General features: G+C 49.1%; 1 protein-coding gene across 1 annotated transcript in view; it reads left to right on the plus strand.

Annotated features, from left to right (window-relative positions):
* Nucleotides 1-4,016: 4,016 nt before the first annotated feature.
* Nucleotides 4,017-21,796, plus strand: part of Tll2 (tolloid like 2) — a 105,218-nt gene continuing 87,438 nt past the window's right edge. The window contains exon 1 of the mRNA XM_057778295.1: nt 4,017-4,194. Coding sequence (XP_057634278.1) covers nt 4,017-4,194 — 178 coding nt within the window. The remainder of the gene's footprint in view (nt 4,195-21,796) is intronic.

Below are 21,796 nucleotides of genomic sequence, written 5' to 3' on the forward strand. Positions count from 1 at the left end.
TTCAGATGCAGGGCAGCTCCTCTCAGAGCCAGACACGATGCAGCCAGCCGCCAGGTCAGACATGCTGAATCTTTCCTGGTAAGACTGGTGCTACACAGATTATTAGAGATGGATTGATCGGGATATGAGAATTAGCCAGTAAGGGCTAGAGCTAATGGGCCAAGCAGTGTTTAAAAGAATAGAGTTTGTGTGTTGTTATTTTGGGGCATAAGCTAGCCAGGTGGCCAGGAGCCGGGGTGGCAGGAACGCAGCCCGCAGCTCCCTACTACATAAATTTTTGTTTTAAATGATTTTCACTTTCACAGTTTGCTAAATGTGAATAGGGTTTTCAAGTTTAAGAAAAAGACTTGCAGGAACATTTTAACTGGCTGGTTTTTGTTAACTTACAATGGCTCAGTCTAAGTCATCACTACAGGGCTAACCATGAGGTTCAGAGAGAGGAGAACCTACAGAGATGCAGGTGATTCAGGTTGGGGTTAGTTAGGTGATGTCGGATTCCCCTCTGTATGCTGTGAATATGTTTTATTACCATTGGTTAATAAAGAAGCTGCTTTGGCCCATGGCAGGGTAGAATATAGGTAGGCGGGAAAACTAAACTGAATGCAAGGAGAAAGAAGGCAGAGTCAGGGAGATGCCATGTAGCCACTGCTGGGAATAGACATGCCAGAATCTTACCAGTAAGCCACAGCCTCATGACAATATACGGATTAATAGAAATGGGTTAATAGAAGATTAAGAGCTGGCTAGGAATATGCTTGAGCCATTGACCAGTGTTGTAATTAATATAGTTTTGTGTGATTGATTATTCAGGTCTGGGTGGCAAGGAAGCAAAAACACAGTCTCCAATTACATTCGATCAATTGAAATTAGCTTCAGTAGGAAATTCTGAAAGGTTTAAGCACCTTAGATGTGACTGTAATGTGTGCTGGCACAGGGGTGCAGGTTTGTGCATCCAAGTGTTCCAAGAAGAGACATGGAATTAGGAAGAGGCAAGACCCTGTTAGGGTGATTGTAGATGTTGAAGACAACAGGAGTAGAACTTGGGAGGTGGTTAAGAATTCAGGCTATATGATGGCTGTAGAAAGGTTTGAAGGTGATAGCCTAGGGTGCCACCTTGAATAAAGTAGTTTTAAAGACCATGACAATTGTAAGAGTCATTTAGCTTCAAAGAACTCAGTGCATCACCCCAATGGTGTAAAGGAAGGGATGAGCCAGAAGAGTACCTGTGTTCTGAGGTTCACTGCCTGTGCTGAAGGTAAGGAGGCTAGAATTAGATCTGAAGGGGTGTGAGCAACTGTAAAATAATTTGATGCACTTGGGCAAAGGTGTGTAGATGTGACAGGCTGGGCAGCATATGAGGAAAAGATTGCTTAGAGGCTTTCCTCTGGACCACGGGTACCAAAGAGGTGACGTAAGCATGGAACGTAGAACCGAGTTGAACAGTTTGAGGTCATAACACCTGTTTTAAATTGACCTCCACTTTCCCCGTGAGATTTAGATTTTTATTTGTGTGTATAGGTGTTGTGCCTACATGTATGCCTGCGCCCCACTTGAGTGTGCCTGGTGCTCAAAGAGGCCGAAAGAGCCTGGAGTTACAGATGACAGTGAGCCACCACACAGTTTATTTGAGCAGAGCAAGATGGTATAGGCCTATCCATCACTGACACAGGAGGATTACAAGTTTGAGGCCGCCTTGGGCTAAATAGCAGTAGTCTGTCTCAAAAGAAAAGAGGAAATCGAGTGTGATGATGCATGTCTTTAATCCCAGCACTTGGGAGGCAGAGGCAGAAAGATCTCTGTGCATTTGAGGCCAGCCCAGTTTATATAGTGAGTTTCTGGGCAGCCAGAGCTACATAGAGAAACCCTGTCTCAGGAAGAAAAAAATAATGCCAAATTAACTTGCTATGAAGTAAACTAACGTGTGTAATTAAGAGCTGTAGAGTGATGAGAAACGTGCGAACATTCCTCTTCAGTCACTCCCATCTGACCTTGCTGACAAACCTACTGGTAGCCAAAGAAGCATCCAAACAAGCGTGACACAAAGCTGTGCAGCTTGCTTATCCAGGATCACAGGTCTTCAAAATATTTGGCTAAAGGGTATTTATTGATGAAGAGACTGGCAGCTAACCCACCAGGTGGCGATTAAAGGCAGTAAAAGCTCCAACTTCTGTGCTTGCCAAAGACCAGCCTCTAATGTCTGTTTTCCAGAATTCTCTCTTAATGAGGACGCCAACTGGCTGTTTTCATAGGGCCATCTGGAAGCCTGGAAGTGTCGCAGAAGTTCGTTAGCCCTTTAGATGTCAACTTTGTGGACTTGTGTGCTGACAGGTGGTGACCTTCACTGGGGTGCATACAGCAAACCATGGCGTTGGGTTTGACTCCTTCCTGCAGTCGGGCAGAAATGCCATTCAGCCTCCTACACCTATGGTCTGTTTTAGTGACCACTTGGCCTTTCTTGCCATTTGGTGCCAGCTATTCCCCTCAAGTCCACCGCTCTAACCTGCCAGTTCCTAACGTCTTTCTTAACCTGGCTGTAACTCATTTGATGACAGCTGTAGGTAGTGTCAACCCTGCGTTTCTTTGTCGAGAACCAGGACAAAATAAAATACTCTATGTAGCATCCTTCGGGTTGCTAACTGCTACCTTTCCTGGCTTAATGGATGCGACAGCAGATCATAATGGGAGAAATTTGGAGTCTGGTGTAAAGCCCAGATTTGGACCTCTTAACTGCTATGTCATTTAGCAGCTATGAAGCCATGTGGTAACAAACCCCCCAAAGAAACTCAGTCTATCTCCTTGCAGTTAAGTTGTACATACGTACGTACGTGTACGTACGTACATACATACATATGTACATACATACATACATAAATCTGTATGCGATGCACTTACAAATCTGCACGGCACATTGATGTGCTATGCTGCTCGATTAGGGCAATTTACTTGTATAAAAGGATCTTTGAAAATCCATGCAGTAATAGTGAATGTCAACGTGGATCAGTTCTGACAGTTTTTACATTGAAGGTACAGCACAGAAGTGAGTTTCAAATAGCGTCTGATTATCCCCTAAATAGTTTGGGCGCGTGTTTTTTACTGACAGAAAAATAACCAGATTTAAAGAATCGCCCATTTTTATTTTATCAGACTAATGGCAAGGCTTGCTTGGTATGTCTGTAACTTTAAATAACAGGGCTGTTCGTTTGTGGGTCTTTGACTACCAAAAGCACCCGGCACTGGGACTGTTTTACTGAAGGATCATCCAGAGAGAAGCAAGTCGGCCCTCTTACACTATCTTCCTTATGTCACCAGCCACACTTTGGGTTTGGTGGGTACTGCAGCATGCACCTGTGCAAGCAGGACAGGGGCTGTTGAGAGAGTAGAGAGAATCCTACTGCGCCCTGCAGAGAAGCCAATGTCCAAAAGCCCGCAGTTGGCCGCGATTTGGACTGGACAGCTCACACTAGGCTGCTGGTTTCCCATGCGTGTGTCCAATTGTGAAATGAATTTGTAGAATAAGGTAAGACATAAACCCAGCCTCGGTCTTGAGGAGCAGTACTGTACTGTGTCAGTACAAGGGTGCATTCGACCAGGTGGGTGCGTCCCAGGTGCTCCAGCACTGGCCTGTCCATCGGCATCTTCGCTTTGCTTGGGTTCCTCCGAAGTTACGGAGGTGCAGGGGAGAGGAGGAGCCTCGCCTAGGGCGCCTAAGTGATTGGCTGTCTGGGGCCCTTGGAGAGGGCGTGTGGTCCAGCCATGGTAGAGAGGGGCGGAGCGGCCACTGTTCCTACTACCGCCGCCACCAACACAGTCGCAGCCACCGCAGCTTCGGCCACTGGGCAAGTCGTGTTGAGCAGCGGCTTTCTAGGTCGGGAACGCCTTACTGATCTTGCTCTGTACCCCACCGGTGCCTGGCAGCCAAGCAGGGACCACCACATCTGACCCTGTGCATGGTGTTTCGCTGGATCTGAGCTTTTAGTGCACGTCAAGTCCCTCGGGTCCCACAGACCCCTACCACTATGCCCCAGGCAGCTGCACTTGGCACCCTGGTGCTATTGCTGCTGCCGCTGCTGCTGCTGCTCCCCTGCGGTACTGGGGTGCTTGGGGTCAACTCGGATGTTGCCTTGGACTCCTGGGCTTTGGAAGGCGAGGAGGGCACGGAGCAACAGCTGCATTACCACGACCCTTGCAAAGCCGGTAGGTACCACTGCTGTCTGGCAGAAGTTTTTCTTTGAAATGCACATACGCGGTGGGCAAGGAGGACCACTCTGTTCCTGGGAGATGCCCGAGGTTCCCCGGGGTTCCCGGGTGAGGGAGGACAATGTCCACAGGGAACCTGATCCCGGGTAGCAGGACACATTGGGTGGCTGCTGCAGGAGTGGTCCCAGAGCGAAAGGCTGTGTGGGGAAAGGTGGGTTCTAGTTGCCTGTCAGCCACTCAGCACCCGCTACCTCCGGACACCGCAGGAGTCGAGCCTGGCTAGGCATCGCGCTCCCAGCTCTGCCGGAGTAGCTGGTTTCATTGGAGTTCACAGCAGTTGGAAGTGTCCCGCGAAGTTTCCCAAGGTCTGTAGTTACTCTTGGGAAGAGATTAGAAGACAGACAGAAAAACTTCACGGGAGGCAGAAGAAAGAGTTGCCTAGGGAGACCGCTCACGGCTTAAATTGCTCCGTCCTTTCCCGCAGTCCCCTCAACACCCAACTGAGATGGAAGTCAGCAGGTGCTCTTAATTCCACCAGGAAGCTGTGCCCTAGAACAGCACCCGGCACACCGGCCTTGTTAGCCAAACCCGCCCCAGCTCTACGGGGAGTGAAGAAGCACCCTAGAAAAGGTTCCTTAAGCATCCCTTCGGGAAGGATCCAAGCTCATTCAAAGTCAGGAGCTGGACGGCGCAATTCCCAGACCTGGGTGGTGCTGGATTTAGATTACCTTGAGGCTGCTCCGGGATGGTGGCCAGGAGCCCGGAGTAATGTTTTCCTTTGGTCACTGTCCCACCTGTCTCACTTCCCAGTGAGCAAAGATAAAGGATAGGAGGCAAGAGGAGCCCTGAGGATACTCAGGGGACCAGAGTGCTTCCTGTGGGCACAGTGACCCCCCAGGTCTAGGCCAGTCCCCCATTCCCTCTCGTCATGGAGACCTCTGCCAGTCTCGGTTTTCTTATCTCTAAATCGGAAGATAAATAGGAGGCTTGTGGGAATTTTTTGCCAGTTGAATGAATAGGGTTGTTGTTCTTATTTTCATTGTTACTGTGGTAGCTCTAGTGTGTAGGCTGGAGTAGCTTCACATGCCTGTCGTCTGGGGAAGATGAGGTTCCTACCAGAGCCTCAGAAGTTCAAGAGACCAGAGGATCCTATGCAGGCTGAAGGTCAAACTGGGTGTGGGGGACCTGGTCTTACCACCGAGAAGACCCCTGAAGGATATGTTCCTATTGCCTACATATAAAGCTTCAGTTGGGAAGTAGTCAGAAAGGGTGGTTTCCAGGTTAAGTGAAGGTACACCACCATGGCCTGGCTGTGACATCCAGCTCTTTGTGGGCCCATGCTCATGGCCAGGACGATCTCCTGAGCACTGTTAGAATGGTGTCTTGGTTCTAAAAAGGGAGCAGTTAGTCTTGAAGATAAGACGGGGGTAAACAGGACCAACGGTCTCACTTGCCAGCTCCTGGACTCTGCCCGAGTAGGCTGCCTCTGAGGTGGTGACTAGGGCCAGCAGGGAGATTAGTTTGGGGATTAGGCTGGGTACCTCCTGTACATAGGATGCTAGCCTAGATGCTGCAGATCCAGAGCGAAAGGTGCAGCTCTGACCCAGAGCTCCTACCTGGTCTGAGCCTCCAAGGATAACCCCGAGGCAAATTTGTCATGGGTTGTCCAGCGGTTTTAGAGAAAATGCTGGGTAACAATGGCTTGAATGCTCTGACTGTTCATAGGTAGGATGGGGTAGGCAGGCGAGGCTGGAAGTAGAGAAGCCTCGCTATGGTTCACTGACTTTAATGCATCATCGGGGCCCCACCCTTACTCCAGCCCCACCCCTACTCCGGGCCCCACTGAACTAACCTGATGCTAAGAACAGCCAGAGGAGAGGGATGGCAAGAGAGACCTGCAGCAAGAAAGCAACACAGTCCGCCCATCCTCCTGGATGCTCTCATCTGGAGAGCACCCTATGAAAGGCCAAAAATGGGATGGCCCAGCCCAAAATCTCAGTGGAGTAACAGCTTCCCCACTAGGGGGAACCGCACCTCCTGGCAGCATGTTTAGAGCTTCCCTTCTGAAGCAGCCCCAGTCCTGGTGAAACTCCAACCTGGAAGCTTTGGTCAGAAGGCCCACCCACTCCTGCTTGGCCCTGCGACAAGGGGTCTTCATGCACAAACCTTCCCCACCTGTCCCTTCCCTGGTCTGGGTCTCCATTCCTCCGTGCATCTGTAACGCAGAGGGGACAGTCCTGGCTCTGTTCCCCACCCATCAGTGGACAAGTTCTGTCTCCCCCCAGGCCTCAGCTTCTTCCCTGTAGAGTGGACATATTGAATTTGTTAGGCTGTAAACAGACAGATCTGGGGAGCTTCTCCTTTTTTAATAATTACAGTTTTCTTCATTCATGCTGTGTTCGGGTGGGGCTGCGCTGGAATGCCACGGCATGTGTGTGGCAATCAGAGGATAACTTTCAGAAGTTCTCTTCTTCTCCTGTGTGGTCCCAGATGGAACTCGGGAGCTTGGGCTTGGCTTACCCTTTATGCCATCTTGCTACCCAAGAAACTTGACCGCCATAACCTGTCTTACCCTGAACCCACATGACACCATGCAGCCACTTCTGCTCGTGCCCCGTGCCTCCTCTGTTTCTATGACTTTTGTTCCAGCCCAGCCAGCAAAGCTGTGTGAACTAGTAAATGCCGCAACCATTTTCCATGTCGTATTTACTGTGTGCTGTTTCCACCGCTTAACCCTTAGCCATGTCTGCCTGCTCTGCCAAGTACGAGCTACACGACCTAGGGCAAGTCCTTGCTCTCCCGGTGTCTTTATATCCTCATTTGTCGATAGGAATAATTTCTGACAGATTAAAGTACACACAAAACGATAGATGTGTCAATCACTGGGTACCTTATAAACAGACTTTCTAGAAATGTGTTGAAAGAACATCTTCATCCCTGAAGCTTTTGGTGCCATTTTAAATTGTCAATTCTAAATTTACTAACAGTGGATGCTGCAGAGACGGTGGTTGCTAAGTTGGATGATGGGGGAGGGGGAACCCTCCTGGCATGCAGCTGGGGAGCAGCCATGGGCTTCTGGGACACTGTGTCTGTTGGTTCATAGCTCTGTTACTGCCCTTTCCTTAGGTGCTGCCCACATAGGCAGGCACTACATAAGAAACCACAGGCAGTCTTAGCATCTCCACGCTGGCAAGACTCCTCTTGTCTGCCTGCCCCCTTTCGTGTTTCCTCAGCTGAGTCAAGCAAGGAGCCTGGCTCCTCGCCCCATCTCTGCCCCTGCTGTCTGTGTGGCTGTGAACCATGCTGTCACCTTCCTATGTGTCACCCTCCTTATCTGCAAAATGGAGGTGGAAGCCAAATCTTTTACCTTGCAATGTAACCAGGAGCCAGTCTTAGCTGGCTTCTTTAGGAAGCAGAGCCACAAACAAGGACCTGTGTGTAGACATTTGCAGAGTGAGACAGGAACAGCAGGGAAAGCGTGGGACATGAGACAGGAAAGGAGGCTTTCAGTGAGGGAGTGGGATTCAGACCCTCCAGGACCTCTTAGGAACTTCCAGGTACCTCCTAGAACCGCCCACCTGGAGAATGGAAGACTGAAGTCTATCCAAAGGCTGGAGCCTTTGTCCTTTACTTCTGCTCCCTGCTCTATGTTTGGGGAAGAATCCACCCCCAGTTAGATGTAGAACAACCTCACTGCCATGCTATTAGGTTCCTGCTTTGGTGGATTAAGAACAGATAGGGTGGTGTGTGTGTGTGTGTTAGAAAGACTTGCAAGATAGACCACAAGGGGCTGGAATCCACCTGATGGCTCACCCTCAGGTGATTGGTGGGGAGAGATTCTCGGGTTGCCTTCCCATGTGGCCGGGTGGTAGGCTCCTTCACGGCACAGCCACTGGATGATAGGTGGGTCTGAGAGAACCAGATGGAGGTTTCAGTGTCTTTGGTGACCACCTCACATCCTCACATCCACCACGATGACAAGCTTCCATCCCATTCTAGGGACGGGAACATGACTCCCTTTTACTAGTGGTGGCGTGAGGTTTTAGTCCCAACACTTGGGAGGCAGAGGTAGGTGGATCTCTGAGAGTTCGAGGCCAGCCTAGTCTACAAAGCAAGTTCTAGGACAGCCAGGGATGTTCCACAGAAAAACCCTGTCTCAACAAATGAAACAAAACAAAACACCAGGTGGAGCTAAAGAGACCGTCGGAGCCAGTTTTGGAAAAATGACCTGCTACACTTTTGAGGCATTAACTGGGTTCTCTAGATTTAGGGATGGTTCTGAAGTAGAGAAGCGGGGAGAGAGGCAGTGGATGCATGCAGCTTCCCAGAGTTGATTCGAGAGTGTGGACGCGGGTCGCCAAAACTGTCCACAGGAGACTTGGGTGAAGCAGAGCTTCTTGGACAGCCTTTGAACTTATTAAATCCAAGGGAACTGGCTGCCAGCCTGCTTACTCTTTAGCTGGTGGCTTGGCAAATGCCAAAGGCATCCAGCAGCTGTGACTCCTGGATTCAAATATGATATGCGGAGTTGCTGGCCCCTGATGGCAAGCGGCTTATAACTCAGTTTGGGGTATCCCCAGCCCCTGCCCGTAATTTCACATCGTACCTCTGTCTGGAATTTGGGCTTTCACTCTGTCTTGTCATTTGCTTCAAGATACCTTACTGGAGAGGTCTTTTTGAAGGTTCACCAAGAGACCTTCTAGGCAGCTGCTGTCAGCAGACCTTCCAGGTCCTGATGTGAGGCCAGCATATTCAACTCCATGAGGTCTGGGGTTCAGTCTCTGTGCCTGGTACCCAGGGCAGCATCCAGCATTCACTGTGGTGTTTGTCGGTATCTGCTGGAGGAGGGAGGTAGAAAGGATGCTGACCTTAGGTGAACTGGGTTCATGGCTGAAGGAACCATGTGTTTGCCCTCAGTCTGAGCCATGCACCACCCCTTCCCTGAGAGTGTCAGGAGAGGAGGCAGGGGGACAGTAGGTTCAAGTACTCCATGGCAGGGCAAGGGCCCTGGTTTTCTGAGGCAGAGGTGAAGCTATGTAGGGTCCCCCTATAGGGCTCCAGAGGCATGTGCCCTGGTGAGAACAGCTGGCACTTTTACATCTTTCTTTTCATGCTCTCTTGTCTAAAGGTCCTCACTGATGAGCAGATGGCTGATTTAATGGAATTAAATTTCTCCAAGACCTTGTTCGTTGAATGCCTTTTCAGCTCCCAGACAGGAGTAGCGTCTGGTCCACCTGTCTGCCTTTCTGTGAGGCTGTGTGAGTGTGAGGAAGTTACTTGACCTCCCTCATCCTGTTCCTTCACTTGCAAAGAACTGCTCCCGCAGTTTTCAGGGTTGTTAAGGACTAAGTGATAGAAGTTTTATCCATTTCTGAGCCCATTTGCTGGCACCAGGGGGTACCAGTGATGGGCATTTATGCCATCAGAGGACAGCGCAGGTGCTCGTGAGCACATCCTGGGTGCTCTTGTGGAAATACGGTAGAGTAATCGACATGTGTACAATACGTGATTTCACATTGCATCATCAGAGTTGGGGATTCGTTGTTGTTAAACAGTATCTCAAAAGTGAAGGGTTTTGTAGCTAGAGATGGCTCAGCAGTTAAGAGCACAGTTGCTCTTCCAGAGGACCTATGTTTGATTCCTAGGACCCAAATGGTGGCTCATAACCATCTATAACTCCAGTTCAGGGGATCTGATGCCTCTTTTGGCCTTTGTGGGCACCAGGCTCACAAGAAGTGCCCAAGCATACATGCCGGCAAAATGCCCATATACATAAAACAAAAATAGTTAATTTAAATTTAAAAATTATGAAAACTATTTTTAAAATGTTAAATGAAGGGTGAATTTCATGCCATATTCATTATATTTCAATAAAACAAACAAAGACTGAGAGGAGGAACTGTGTCTAGGGAGGAGACTTATACCTTGGCTCCTGTGTGAGAGTGAGCTGATGGCTCAGTGCTCTTCTCTGGGCAGATGCAGTACAGGTAGCATCAAATGCCAACTGAAACCCAGGGCCCCCAACAGTAGCCAAGACTTGTGTTGGATAGGCAGTGTCTGGGAAAGAGGTGACGGAGATGGGGAACCTGGCAGACCACCCGAAGAGAGCGCTACTCTAGGAGCCCAGTCCCAGCAAGAGACACCACCCTATGCCTCTCAGCATCACCCCCAAAGGAGACCATGCAACGTGGGGGCTGCTACTTTGCAAGGGGGGGGGGGAAACTGAGTTTCAGGCGTGGACTTTCTGTTTGCCATGGATGCTCCTTTAACTTTCTACACCATCTCTGTGGGCTCAGCCTACGATTAGTGGGCAGAAATGTGCTCTGAAACATCAGAGGTTGCCTCCCAGGTCGTACATGAGTGGAACTTACCTTTTCCTGTCCACCGTGATGGGCTTTGCACGCCCCTTCCTGGGGGCAGTGCCCTGCCATGGGTAGTCGCTGATGTTAAAGGTCTAAGATCTTGTTGGACCTTAAGACTGTAGACTGCCACCCAGACTGGGCATGTTTGGTTCAGCGGGAAGATGTCTCTGGATGGAAGCCAAATGCACATAGCATTCCATAGTGCTTCTGTGGTCAGTCATGGTCATCGGGCTGACTCCTCCCTCAGGACCCACCCTCTCATGCACCACACTTAGCCTAGTCTTTCTATTTCCGACTTCCCGTGCCCTGTCAGTTACTGTGAGACTTCGAGAGAGTCCTTGGCTTTTAAAAGCTGTATTTTCTCAAACCTATCCCGTGGTTAACAGAAGCCTCTGTAAGCAGGCCATTGTTATCTGAGAGGCCCTCGAGAGTATGTCACGCAAAGAGAAGCACTCAGTGAATGTGAACACCTGTAGACTCATGTGGCTCCTTAGCCACCTGTCACATCTCCAAGTGTGCCTCTTTAATCTGTTCATGTGATCCCTTTGTTTCCACCACAGGCAGATAGCTGGAATGAAGCAGGAAATGTTTCTGTATAGGAAAATGTCTGAGTTCAGAGCTAAGACCCTGAGGAGACCTGTCATAGCTTGCAGGACAAATAAAACACTATATTAATATTGACTATATAGGGTATCTAGGCAGATCGCATGACTTCATATAAATTCAGGGGAATACTTAGAACATGGAAGATATTAGTAGCACTATTGTATAAAATATCGTTCACCGAAACCCAGCAAGTCTTCTGAGTGGCAGAAAACCCAAAAGCCGAACATTTTTAAGAGTTCTGTGTCTTCTTGTCATACTGGTGCATGTAGTTTAAGGACCTTTATCTCAAACTTGCAGTCAGCCGTGAATCTCATTAGCTCATTGAAGGGGTTGAGCTGAGAGCTTGTCAGCAAGCCGTCTTAAGAAACCAGCCCCCAAGTCTTGGGACAAACAATGGGACCTGGCTCCTCCTGACCTCTCCAAAGCCGAGTTCCTATGACCTCCAATCTCCCGAGAGCATAGGAACCAGTGAGGTTGTGGACCGCAGCCCGTCTGACGGTGGCGTCATCTTCCACAGAGACCTTGTCAAGCAGTCTAAGAGGCTGTCACTTAGGACCCCTTACAGCATTGCTTCTCGCCCTCACCATGGCTTCCAGGTGGAAGAGTGACTGACTCTCCACAGCAGTTCTGCTTGGAGCTCAGGCCACACCTTATGTTTTAGAAAGCACCAATCATCGGCCTCCCGTGCAGACTAGGAGATTCTGTGGAAGCCTGTGGGGTATGGCTTGGATTTTTAGGCTCTTGTTGGCACCGCAGGACATGGTCTAGGTGCTGTCCAGGCAAGAACCTGGGCTGGGACCTTTAACTTTTCGGTGCAGGAACAACGATGTCAAATCCCTGCTGAGGACCCCCCCACCCCCAACACACACAGTCAACAAGCATCTCTATTGTGCTCAGCATCAAGGTTTTCAGGATGCCACAGGCTAGCCCCTTTTTCCTGACCCTTTTTTTTTTTTCTATCTTTGCCTGGATCTTGATAAGGATGAGAGTGTTCTGGCCTCCAGACACTCCTGGTTCCAAGGCACTGGGAACAATCTGTGAATAAATGCAAGATCTTGAAACGTATTCCTCTCTTTTCTCCCATCCTTCTTCCAGAAGGCTCGGGGCAGAACACGGGTGTAAGGTCAGGTGGGAGAAAGGATCTAGCCATGTTCCCTCTGAAGAAGGAGAGGATGGAGTTGAGCCAGCTTCCCAGGGAGGCCCTTGTTTGGAGGGTCAGTTTAAAGAAACATCTTATTGAAGGCACCATTCTTGGCTTGCCGTCCAGGGTGATCCTACTACCTGTGTGATTGGATCAAATTTCCTAACCTCTCAGAGCCTCAGTTTACCCCTTTGGGAAAATGAGAATGACATTCAAGTCCATCATGATGGTTTGGAGTTTCAATGTGGCAGTTACTGGCTTGAGTTTAGCGTGCTGTCCTAGGTAGCTCTTTCTCCACCGTTACAAGTTTCTGTTACTGTTTCCCCTTTAAGACTTTCCCTATGAGTGACAGTCTGAGCTTCTTGTGTATGTTTCTCTCCCCCTCTCAAGGCCGCAGAGTTCTCTTGGGATCCACAGCAAGTGACAAGTGTTAATTTCCTGAAGCGAGGAGAGGGTGGCAGCTACCGCTATGCATAAGAGGTTTTTCCTGGTACCCACTCAGTCTGCTCACAATCTACTTCTGCCTGGATGCAAACCTAGCAACAGGAGCCCAGCTTTCCTGCTGATTGGTTAGTGATCTATCTGTGATCACGCCATCCTCTAACCACTCCTGCCAATTACCAATCAATATTCTCAGGCTCGCCTGCATGAGCACTCGAGTGTTGGTGTTGAGCCTGGGTCGGCCTGCTTCACCAGCTGGGCCATTTAGTTCCTCTCTTCATGCTTCAATTTACCCCCATTTCCCTCCCACTTGGGTTACCGGTGGGAGCTGATATGAGTGAGTCCTTGAAACCTGTCCTCACAGGAAATGTCAGGCTACCAGCTCTTTAACTTCCCTTCAGGTCCTGGCCAGGTGTCCTCCCTGTCAAGTCAGCTCTAAGTTCTTTGCCTTTCCCCATTGCTCAGGAAGTGGTCACAGGTGCAAAATCCACCTACTTCAGCTACTTTAGCTGAAAACCAGGTTACAAGCCCAGCCACTTGACTTTCCTCGTTTAGCCCAACCCTAACCCTGCCAGCTTTGTGTCTAACTTTGATCCTGTCTGTCTCTTTGATCCTAATTGCTGTCCACTTATTCTAAGCCCCTGCCAGCTCCTTTGTCCTTTGGGGGCTCCTACACGCCCCAAATTTGTGCATGTTGTAGGCAGATTGGTCTTTTGGCTCTTTCTTTCTTTCTTTCTTTCTTTCTTTCTTTCTTTCTTTCTTTCTTTCTTTCTTTCTTTCTTCCTTCCTTCCTTCCTTCCTTCCTTCCTTCCTCCTTCCTTCTTTCTTTTCTTTTCTTTTCTTTTCTTTTCTTCCTTCCTTCCTCCCTCCCTCCTTCTCTCTTCCTCCCCCTCTCTCCCTCCTTCCTTCCTTCCTTCTCTCTTTCTCTCCCCTCTCTCCCCCTCCTTCCTCCCCTCCCCCCTCTCTTTTATTTATTTTGGATTTTCAAGACAGGGTTTCTCTGTGTAATATCCCTGGGTGTTCTGGAATTCACTCTATAGATCAGGCTGTCCCCAAATCACAGAGATCCGTCCGCCTCTGCCTTCTGAGTGCTGGGGTTAAAGACATGCACTACCACACTCTCCGGCAGAGCAATCTTTTAAAACTCACATCTGAGCACATGTGCAGAATCAGACTCAGTGTAGGGCTGTTCAGAGCTTCCCAGGTACTTGGGATGAGAATGGTTGGTAGTTTTGAGACCTTGGTTACTGCCCACCCTTTCCTACCCCTCATCTACCACTGACCTGTGGGACCGTCATCCTAGTAGCCTCTGGGGGCCCTCCATGTAGTCAGCTCTGGTTCCTTCTCTCAGACTCAGCCTGCAATCCCTCTATGTCACCCGCCCAGCCCCATATCAAAGCAGATCCTTTTTCTTAGCTTGCTCGTGGCCTTTATTTTTCCACATGGTACCTTTTCTGAATAGAACTGGTCAGAGTGACTGGTGTGTGGTGACTTGCTCAGCAACTGCCCACACCGGACAATCACCTGCTAGGAGGAGAAACCAGGCTCCCTGTTTCCCATCACCAGCACAGTGTCAGCACCTGGTGTCAGCTGGTATTTGTCAAATGAAAACCTGAGTAAATGGGAAACCACAGGGATCCAAAAGGTAGGACTCACCGTGGGACAGTTAAGGAAGAATTACTGGAGAGGGGTGTGATAAGCCCTGAGCTTAGGTTTATTCCTTATGTGGAATTTGGAGAAGCTGTGGTGCAGGGAGAACATTGGATAGAATAGCGAGTCAAGGGGAGGCCTTGGGATGCCTGGGACCGGATGGAGCTGGGACTTCACTCTGACTTATTTTGAAGGACAATACTAACAAGATGGAAATAAACTTGGGAAAAAAGTGAATGTCAACCTGAGGCACTTGAAATAAATCTTAGGGAAATGGGGAGCTATTGATGCTTTTGAGTGGAATATTGTTCCAATGAAGATATTCAGTACTTAGGATCTGCAGAAACAGGGAACACCTGACCAGGACATCTAGCCCTGAGAGATGAGGACCACTATTATCCTGGGGGTGGAAAGGAAGAGGAGATGGAACAAGATCACACTCTGTGCATGGGAGGGGTCCTGAGCAGAAAGATCATAACAGAAACATGATTAGGGTTACTGAGACATGTTGAGTATATGCTGGGACACCTTTGAGATGGAGGAAGGGGAATTTTAAACCATTTTTTCTGAGTTATACACCATGGTAGAATATAGGAAGGACTGAAAATGTTCAGCCATCCCACTTCCTAGAGGTGACGGCTGGAAACACGGTATATGGGCTTCTAGACCCTGTGTGTGTGCCTCTAACAGGAGCTCCCTTTTCTGGAACATACTGAACCTTCAACTCCATTTTCTTGGAGCCATGAGCCTCCCTCTATGGCAGTGAAGATGCTTATGTAACAAACAGACTTATATAGCTTCAATTTAAGTTGTTTTGTTCATGGTTGCATAGATACATCATCATTTTCTTTACAAGTCCCCTTGTGAGATGTACAGATTCCCCTGCCCCAACAATCATTCTCCTTTTCTTTTGTAAGTGATGATTCCGGAGTCATCCCTGTGTCTGAATATGTGTTTCCTGCAGGCTGGGGAGTGAGTCCAGGCAGGGCCTTGAGCATGATACAGAAACACTTTCCTCATAGCTCATTCTGTTATTTTGACACAAGGTCTCCCTGAATTACCGGGGCTGGCCTCTAATTCCCTATGTAGCCCAAAGTGGTCTTGAACTTGTGATTCTTCTGCCTCAGCTTCCTAAATAGCTAGGATTATACCTGTGTTCCACCACCCAACTAACTAGAGTTTTATACACATCTTTAATTCTTGATACTAGATTCCTATTGATAGAATTGCTGGGAAGAGAGATGCTCCTGGGGTTTGGGGTTGCTGACAGCTCAGCCGTCGAGCACCTGCCTAGCACACCCGAGGCTCTGGGTACCACCCCTAGGAGAGCCAAAGCAGAACGAATCAAATACGCCATCACATTCTTTATCTCCCTTGCATCCCCTTGAGGATTGATAGCATGTTTTCTACCTTTTGAAGATCAGTGCTGGCTTGAGATAAACATTTTGCTATTTTTTTCAACTTGCAGTAATAGTTTAATTTGCATTTCTTTTCCAAATAACTTTGAACACTCAGACATGCCTTTACCTCTAAGTGGATCTCTTAAAGAGTAAAAGTGTCAGCTGTTTTCTGTCATATTTGCCACAGGCAGTTTTTAGAGGGTTTTATTATTTATTTGTTTATTTATTTAGAAAGCAGGAAAAGGTATTTTGTACCATACCACTGTTTCTGTCCCCACAACTTGTGGCTGTATCAGTCAAGATTCAGTGGCTTATTACTGACCAAGTTAATTCATTATGTTTATTGTAGCACAGGTGAGAGGCTGAAACCGCACCAGGCATTTGAAGAGCAACTAGTAAATTTAGTATACATAGTTGATAACCCCAAAAAGGGGACAAAAGGAGGTAGAGAGACCCCAGAAGAAAGCAGGAACGCTGGATATACGAAACAGCTACTAAGAAAAGAGTGGGCTCCCCATCCCGCCCCTCAGGCTGAAAATCCCAACTTCTTAAGAGAGGTTGGAGCTAAGGCCCTTGGAAGTTGAAGCTCATGGAGATACCCTGGCTCCCTTATCTTCAGGGATTGTGCTCCAAGACCTCCAATGAGTGACCGAAGCCACCAGAAGTACAGAATCTGGTCTATGCTGACTTTTAGACCCGACTGCCAAAGTTGATCTGTCTCATGGTTCATGTCCTGGAGCTTCCTTCTCATCACCATTTGTCCCTTAACAAGAAAGATACAGACAGCTGTGGTCAAAAAAGATACAGACAATCGGAACAGGAAGGCTGTGATTCACTGTTGCTGTGGATCTGGTGACCGAGATGGCCCTTAAGTTGCTAACAGGAAGGTAGGGTGCGCAACATCCATGTGTTGGATAGAGCCGTGCGTCACACAGGACAGGATATAGGGGTGCCAGATTTTATTACACTATTAAGGTTTTAAAGCACTTAAAGTCTCTTTCTGGAACTTTCCATTTAATTTTTTTTTCAACTTCAGTTGATTGTGGGTGAGGCCATGGAGAAGTGGGCAAACGTACAGTAGGAAGAGGCCTGTTGGCAAGGACTGTCCAGAGGAGACCGGAAGGACTTGGATGGTTGGTCCCACAGGTTCTCCTGAATGTTGCTGGCAACAATACCTACAGGGGCAGGAGAGATGAGGCCAGCAGAACCTGGGGACAAATGTCCGTGCTCCCTTATTCAGTGTCCCAACACTGTGACAGGCGATAAGGAAGAAGTTTTATGGCTCCTAGCTCCAGAACGGCAGAACATGAGAGAGCAGGGAGGAGCAGGCTTGATCGGCAATGCATGTCCACAGCAGGACAAAACTGGACATGCACTCCTTTGTCACATGAAAGTCTGCAGTCTGAGTCCAGACTTGTGGAGCCTCATCCTGGATACCCTTCAGGAGCCAGACCCTTCCATCTTCCCACTTACTCTCCATGGGAGAGACCCTGGTCTTCATAGACCAAGATGGCAGCCAAAGCCCACCCCACCGCCCACAGGTCTGGCTGTGAAAGGCAGGGAGAAGAAAATTCCGTAGAGAACACAGGAAGAGGCTTCCCATGTGCTGTGTATGGGTTGTCTCATTGACTGGAACTTGTCACGTGGCCACCGGTGTCTACCTGGGAATCTGTAAACTTTATCTTCCAGAGCACCTGAGGTTCTTTTCTCATAGAAGCAGGGAAAGAAACAGGTAAGCAAACGTGCTGGCCCTTTAAGTAGAAGATTCAGTCAAAATAACGAGCCATGGGCTCTGCTGAAGTTAACCAGCTGTACCATCAAGTCCGATGAATGTCGGAACTGGGAGGAACGGTGTCTATTCAAGAGGTCTCATTTTCCCAGTGAGGACCCTGTGGAGTGGAGGGGAGGGGGGGTTGTGGCTTGGCTCGAGCGAGGCCCCAGGCCTCCTCTTCTCTCCACCTAGTATATCTTTCCACTCTGCTCACTGCTTAGGTCTCCAGTGGCCTTTCGCTTCAGAATGAGTCATGCGCAATTGTGCGTGTAATTTATGGTCCTTTGAAAGATCATTCCACAGCGGAGAGATTGGGACTTATGAAATGTGCCTGTTCCTGGACTCAAGCACACATGGCGTACAGTTAAAATCTGAGATGCTCTTGGCTTTTAGGATGTAGGCTGCGTCTTCCTGACGTGATTGAGTAGACTTGGTGTGAGCTTCTGCTGTGGGAGGCGGTGGTGTGAGGCGGCAGGAAAGCGTATCCTACTGGGATCTGGTAATGAGGAGCATCACTGGGGTCAGAAGAGTTGCTTAGCCTCCCATCTTCCATCTTAGCGGTGGAAAGAACCAAGAGGTTTTCCTCACAGCAGCTATGTGAGTGTGTACATCCTGCAGGGACAGGATCACAATACCTGTTCCATATTAATGAAGAAGTAGTTAGAAACACAGAGATAGGGGAACAAGCTAGAGAGGTGAGGTGCCCAGAGACAAGCCAGCTCTCCCTGTGGTGCAGAATCAAGGAGGAAGCAATGTTATTGTGTCAGAACCAGTGTGTGTATGTAGGGGGTGATGGTGGTGGCAGAAGCATGAGATGCCACGGGCAGGGCTGAAGCACCTCAGCAGGGAGAATTACCCAGATTCCTCTCTTCTCCTGCACTGTCCGCCAGTGTTTCTTCCTTGTTTGAAGCAACTTGTTTGAAGCAACTCTCCCCCGGGAGAGTGGGCAAGGGAACTGGGGCATGAGGGTGCAGAAGCAGACCGGCTGGGCAAAGGGCTGAGCAGAAAGCCCAAGTCTGGCTCCAGCTAGTCATTTACCGTGACCGTGATTTGGTTAACATTCCTCACAGTTTGTGAGTGGAGAAAGTATGGGCGTGTGTAGTGTCCCAGTGCCAGCAGCCGACTTTGCGAGCTGGCTTAGCTCTTTCGAGTGCATCTAAGAAATCACCAGCTGAGAGGGAGGGCTCAGGACATGAAATCTATCTGGAGCTTTAAGGCTTAGGCTGGGCCTGCCAATGTCAAGCTGCTGCATACCTTTTATAGTTTCAGTTTGCTGACAGGCATTTTTGCTTTCAGTGAGCCAAGCCATGTCACGGCCACTGACCACTGTCAGTGACTGCACGATGATTTAGATGAAGGTTCAAGGCGGAAGACCACATGTACCCTTGGGCAAGGTGGCCACAAGCAGAGGCCCCAGCTCATCTGCCATGAGATGCCAGCAGTTTCTAGAGCTGTTCCTGAGGACTCAGCTGTGTAGGGGCGCTCTCCCAGGTCCTGACAGACATAGGCGTCCGGTGGACACTTGGATCCTACAGGGTCTCTGATGCATACACTTGGTTTAGGGGGTGGTAACTAGATTTATCCTGGAATAAATAGGTAACGGGCTCTGGTACAATGGAAGGTGTAGATGGCAAATATGTCTCTACTAGGACCCTGTCTCCCAGTCAGCGTTGGGCTAAGCGACTCTGTGCTAAGATGGATTGAGAGGCCATGGACAGGTTTGATGGACAGGAGGGTTGAGACCAATGAAGGGCATTTGTTCTGGGTGAGAGCAAGCCAAAAGAGGTCTAGGTGTGTCTCCTGCTTGTCATCCCTCGTGTGAGGAAGACCACAGTGGGGAGCTGAGGCCCGGTTTGCCTTCCTGTGCCCTGGCTTCCTCCTGTGGAGAACTAGTGAACTGCTCAGATGGTTTTTACATTTTTCCATCTTAGAAATTCCTGGATGCAAACTTGTTTTTTTTTTTAAGACTTCGATATAAAACTCACAATGAATCTGTCTTGCCCAATTAAAATATTTACTGCTTCCACTCCTCTCTGCCATATGCTCACATAGCTCAGCCATCCGTCCCTCAAGAAGGTCATTTCCCCAGGAGCAGCTGCGGACTCTGCAGACAGGAGGCTTCCCATACCAAACAGATCCTGCCCTTTAATCGGCACCCAAAGATCCAGGAGGCCCGATTCACACTCGCCTGCTTCCTCCCTGGCCTCGAAAGCCAAACCTCTCCCCACCCACTCGCTCCTGAGTGAGGCTGAAAGCGGAGTGCTGAAATTTAGGGTCATGGTTTCAAAGTTCATGGTCCTGAGAATAAACAAAAAAACTATTGTGGTTGCATAGAGCCGTGGACCCCATTAACACTGTCCCATGAATATTTATAGCTGGAGACGACAAAAGAACATAGAGGCCATATTGTATTCCCTAGAGATTTTCCTTCCATGGGGTCCTTTCTCTGTGGGTCACTTTAATGTAAGCTTTGCAGATTTAGTTGCACACTTTAAGCCGATTAACTTTTTACAAAAAAAAAAAAAAAAACAACAACAACAACAATAAAAAACCAAAACCCAAAACCCTCCCTGTTTGTTTGTACATACACTGCCCTGACAAAGATTCACACAAAACTGCTGCAAACCTTTTAAATCCCTCTGCTGAAAACTCACAGACCTAAAAGCATCTCTGGGTAGGATTTCCCTGTAATTCTCCTGCCTCTGGCCCGTCTGCCCCACCTTGGAGAGTTTCCTGAGAGGAACAGTAATAGTTTGAACTCTCCACATTTAGTTCCAGTGGTAACCTGGGCTTAGCCCAGGTGCCCTCTAAGAGTGCCAACAAGGCACCCAGCTGCTTGAGTAGTTTGCCATGGGGATGGGTAAATGGCAAATGTTAGGCAGATCTCCGCGTATATCTAAAAGACATTGGAGGAAAGCCAATGGTTGGATTTGGGGTGCCTTAGAGACCAATGACTCTGTTGGTTCCTAAACTTGAGTATGAATCAGAATGAGGTGTGACAGAGCCTGTGTTTAAATGTGTGTTCCTGGGCCCTGTCCCTGGAGGTGTTGATTTCATCATTTTGATTGAGACCTGGAGTTCCGTACATCAACATCCTCCTCTGGGGTTCAGGGCAAGTGGATTGTGGGCCAGACCTCCATCAGCTTGGAGCTGCTCAGTTGTCTCTCGTGCTGATGAAAAAATGCCAGCGAAGGCAAACATCAACATCCTCCTCTGGGGTTCAGGGCAAGTGGATTGTGGGCCAGACCTCCATCAGCTTGGAGCTGCTCAGTTGTCTCTCGTGCTGATGAAAAAATGCCAGCGAAGGCAAACATGACTTGTACGGGACCATGAGCAGCTTCCTGCAGAAGTTGTGGAGGTGTACGCTGTGCCCTCTTCATCAGTGTGGACGTGCTGAGATAGAGCCCCATCCGGTGAGATTTGTGGTTAGGCAGGGAGGGGATTGAAAAGTTCCCAAGCTCTAAGTGTAGATGAGAGAATCCGGAAATGGCTGGCTGGGAGACGGGAGGGCAGGAGAGGTCACTGCTGCAGGGTTTCTTCATGCGGAGACCAGGTTTCCTGGGGTTTGGAGAGAACCATTGGGGGAGGCATATGGCCAAGAGACTCTGGGAAGGCTGGGGGCTGGCTGATCTATGCTATCTGGGAGCTAGTGAGGCGCAGCTTGTCGAGTGACTGGTGCAGACAGCAGCTCTGGAGCACCGAGTCTCCCTCTGCCTAGTTGGACTCCCAGACCCCCAGCTCTGTAGGTCTGGCACCCAGACTCAGGCACCTGGTTTTATTCAACACTAGCAGAATCCCAGCGTCTCCAAGACTCAGAGAAAACTCCAGTGGGGAGTGTCGTGTGGGATTTCCAGGGCCACCTTCCTGCACTCTGTCCCCTCTAAGCACCTTCCCAGCTGTCTTGGCCATGCCAGGGGCTCATGTGAAACAGAACACTCTCTGCTGGGTCCACCCAGAATCCCAGTTCCAGGAGCTGACTCTGTGTGGGAACAGAGAACTGAGCTCAAATCTGGATGCAGAGCCAAGGGTCTGATTTCTCCTAATATCCTCACGATGCTCCCCCCACCAGGACTTCTTCCGGGAGATTCACTCGTCCTGGTAGTGGGGGGAGAATATGTACATGGACGGAGTGGCAAGCCATGATGTACTATTCCAAAATGAGGGGTCCCCCAGGACCCCTGTACACTCAGCCCTGGATCTCTGCTCACCATGCCTGGTCTCCTTCTCC

The sequence above is a fragment of the Chionomys nivalis genome, chromosome 8 (assembly GCF_950005125.1).
Source record: "Chionomys nivalis chromosome 8, mChiNiv1.1, whole genome shotgun sequence".
NCBI classification, from domain to species: Eukaryota; Metazoa; Chordata; class Mammalia; order Rodentia; family Cricetidae; genus Chionomys; species Chionomys nivalis.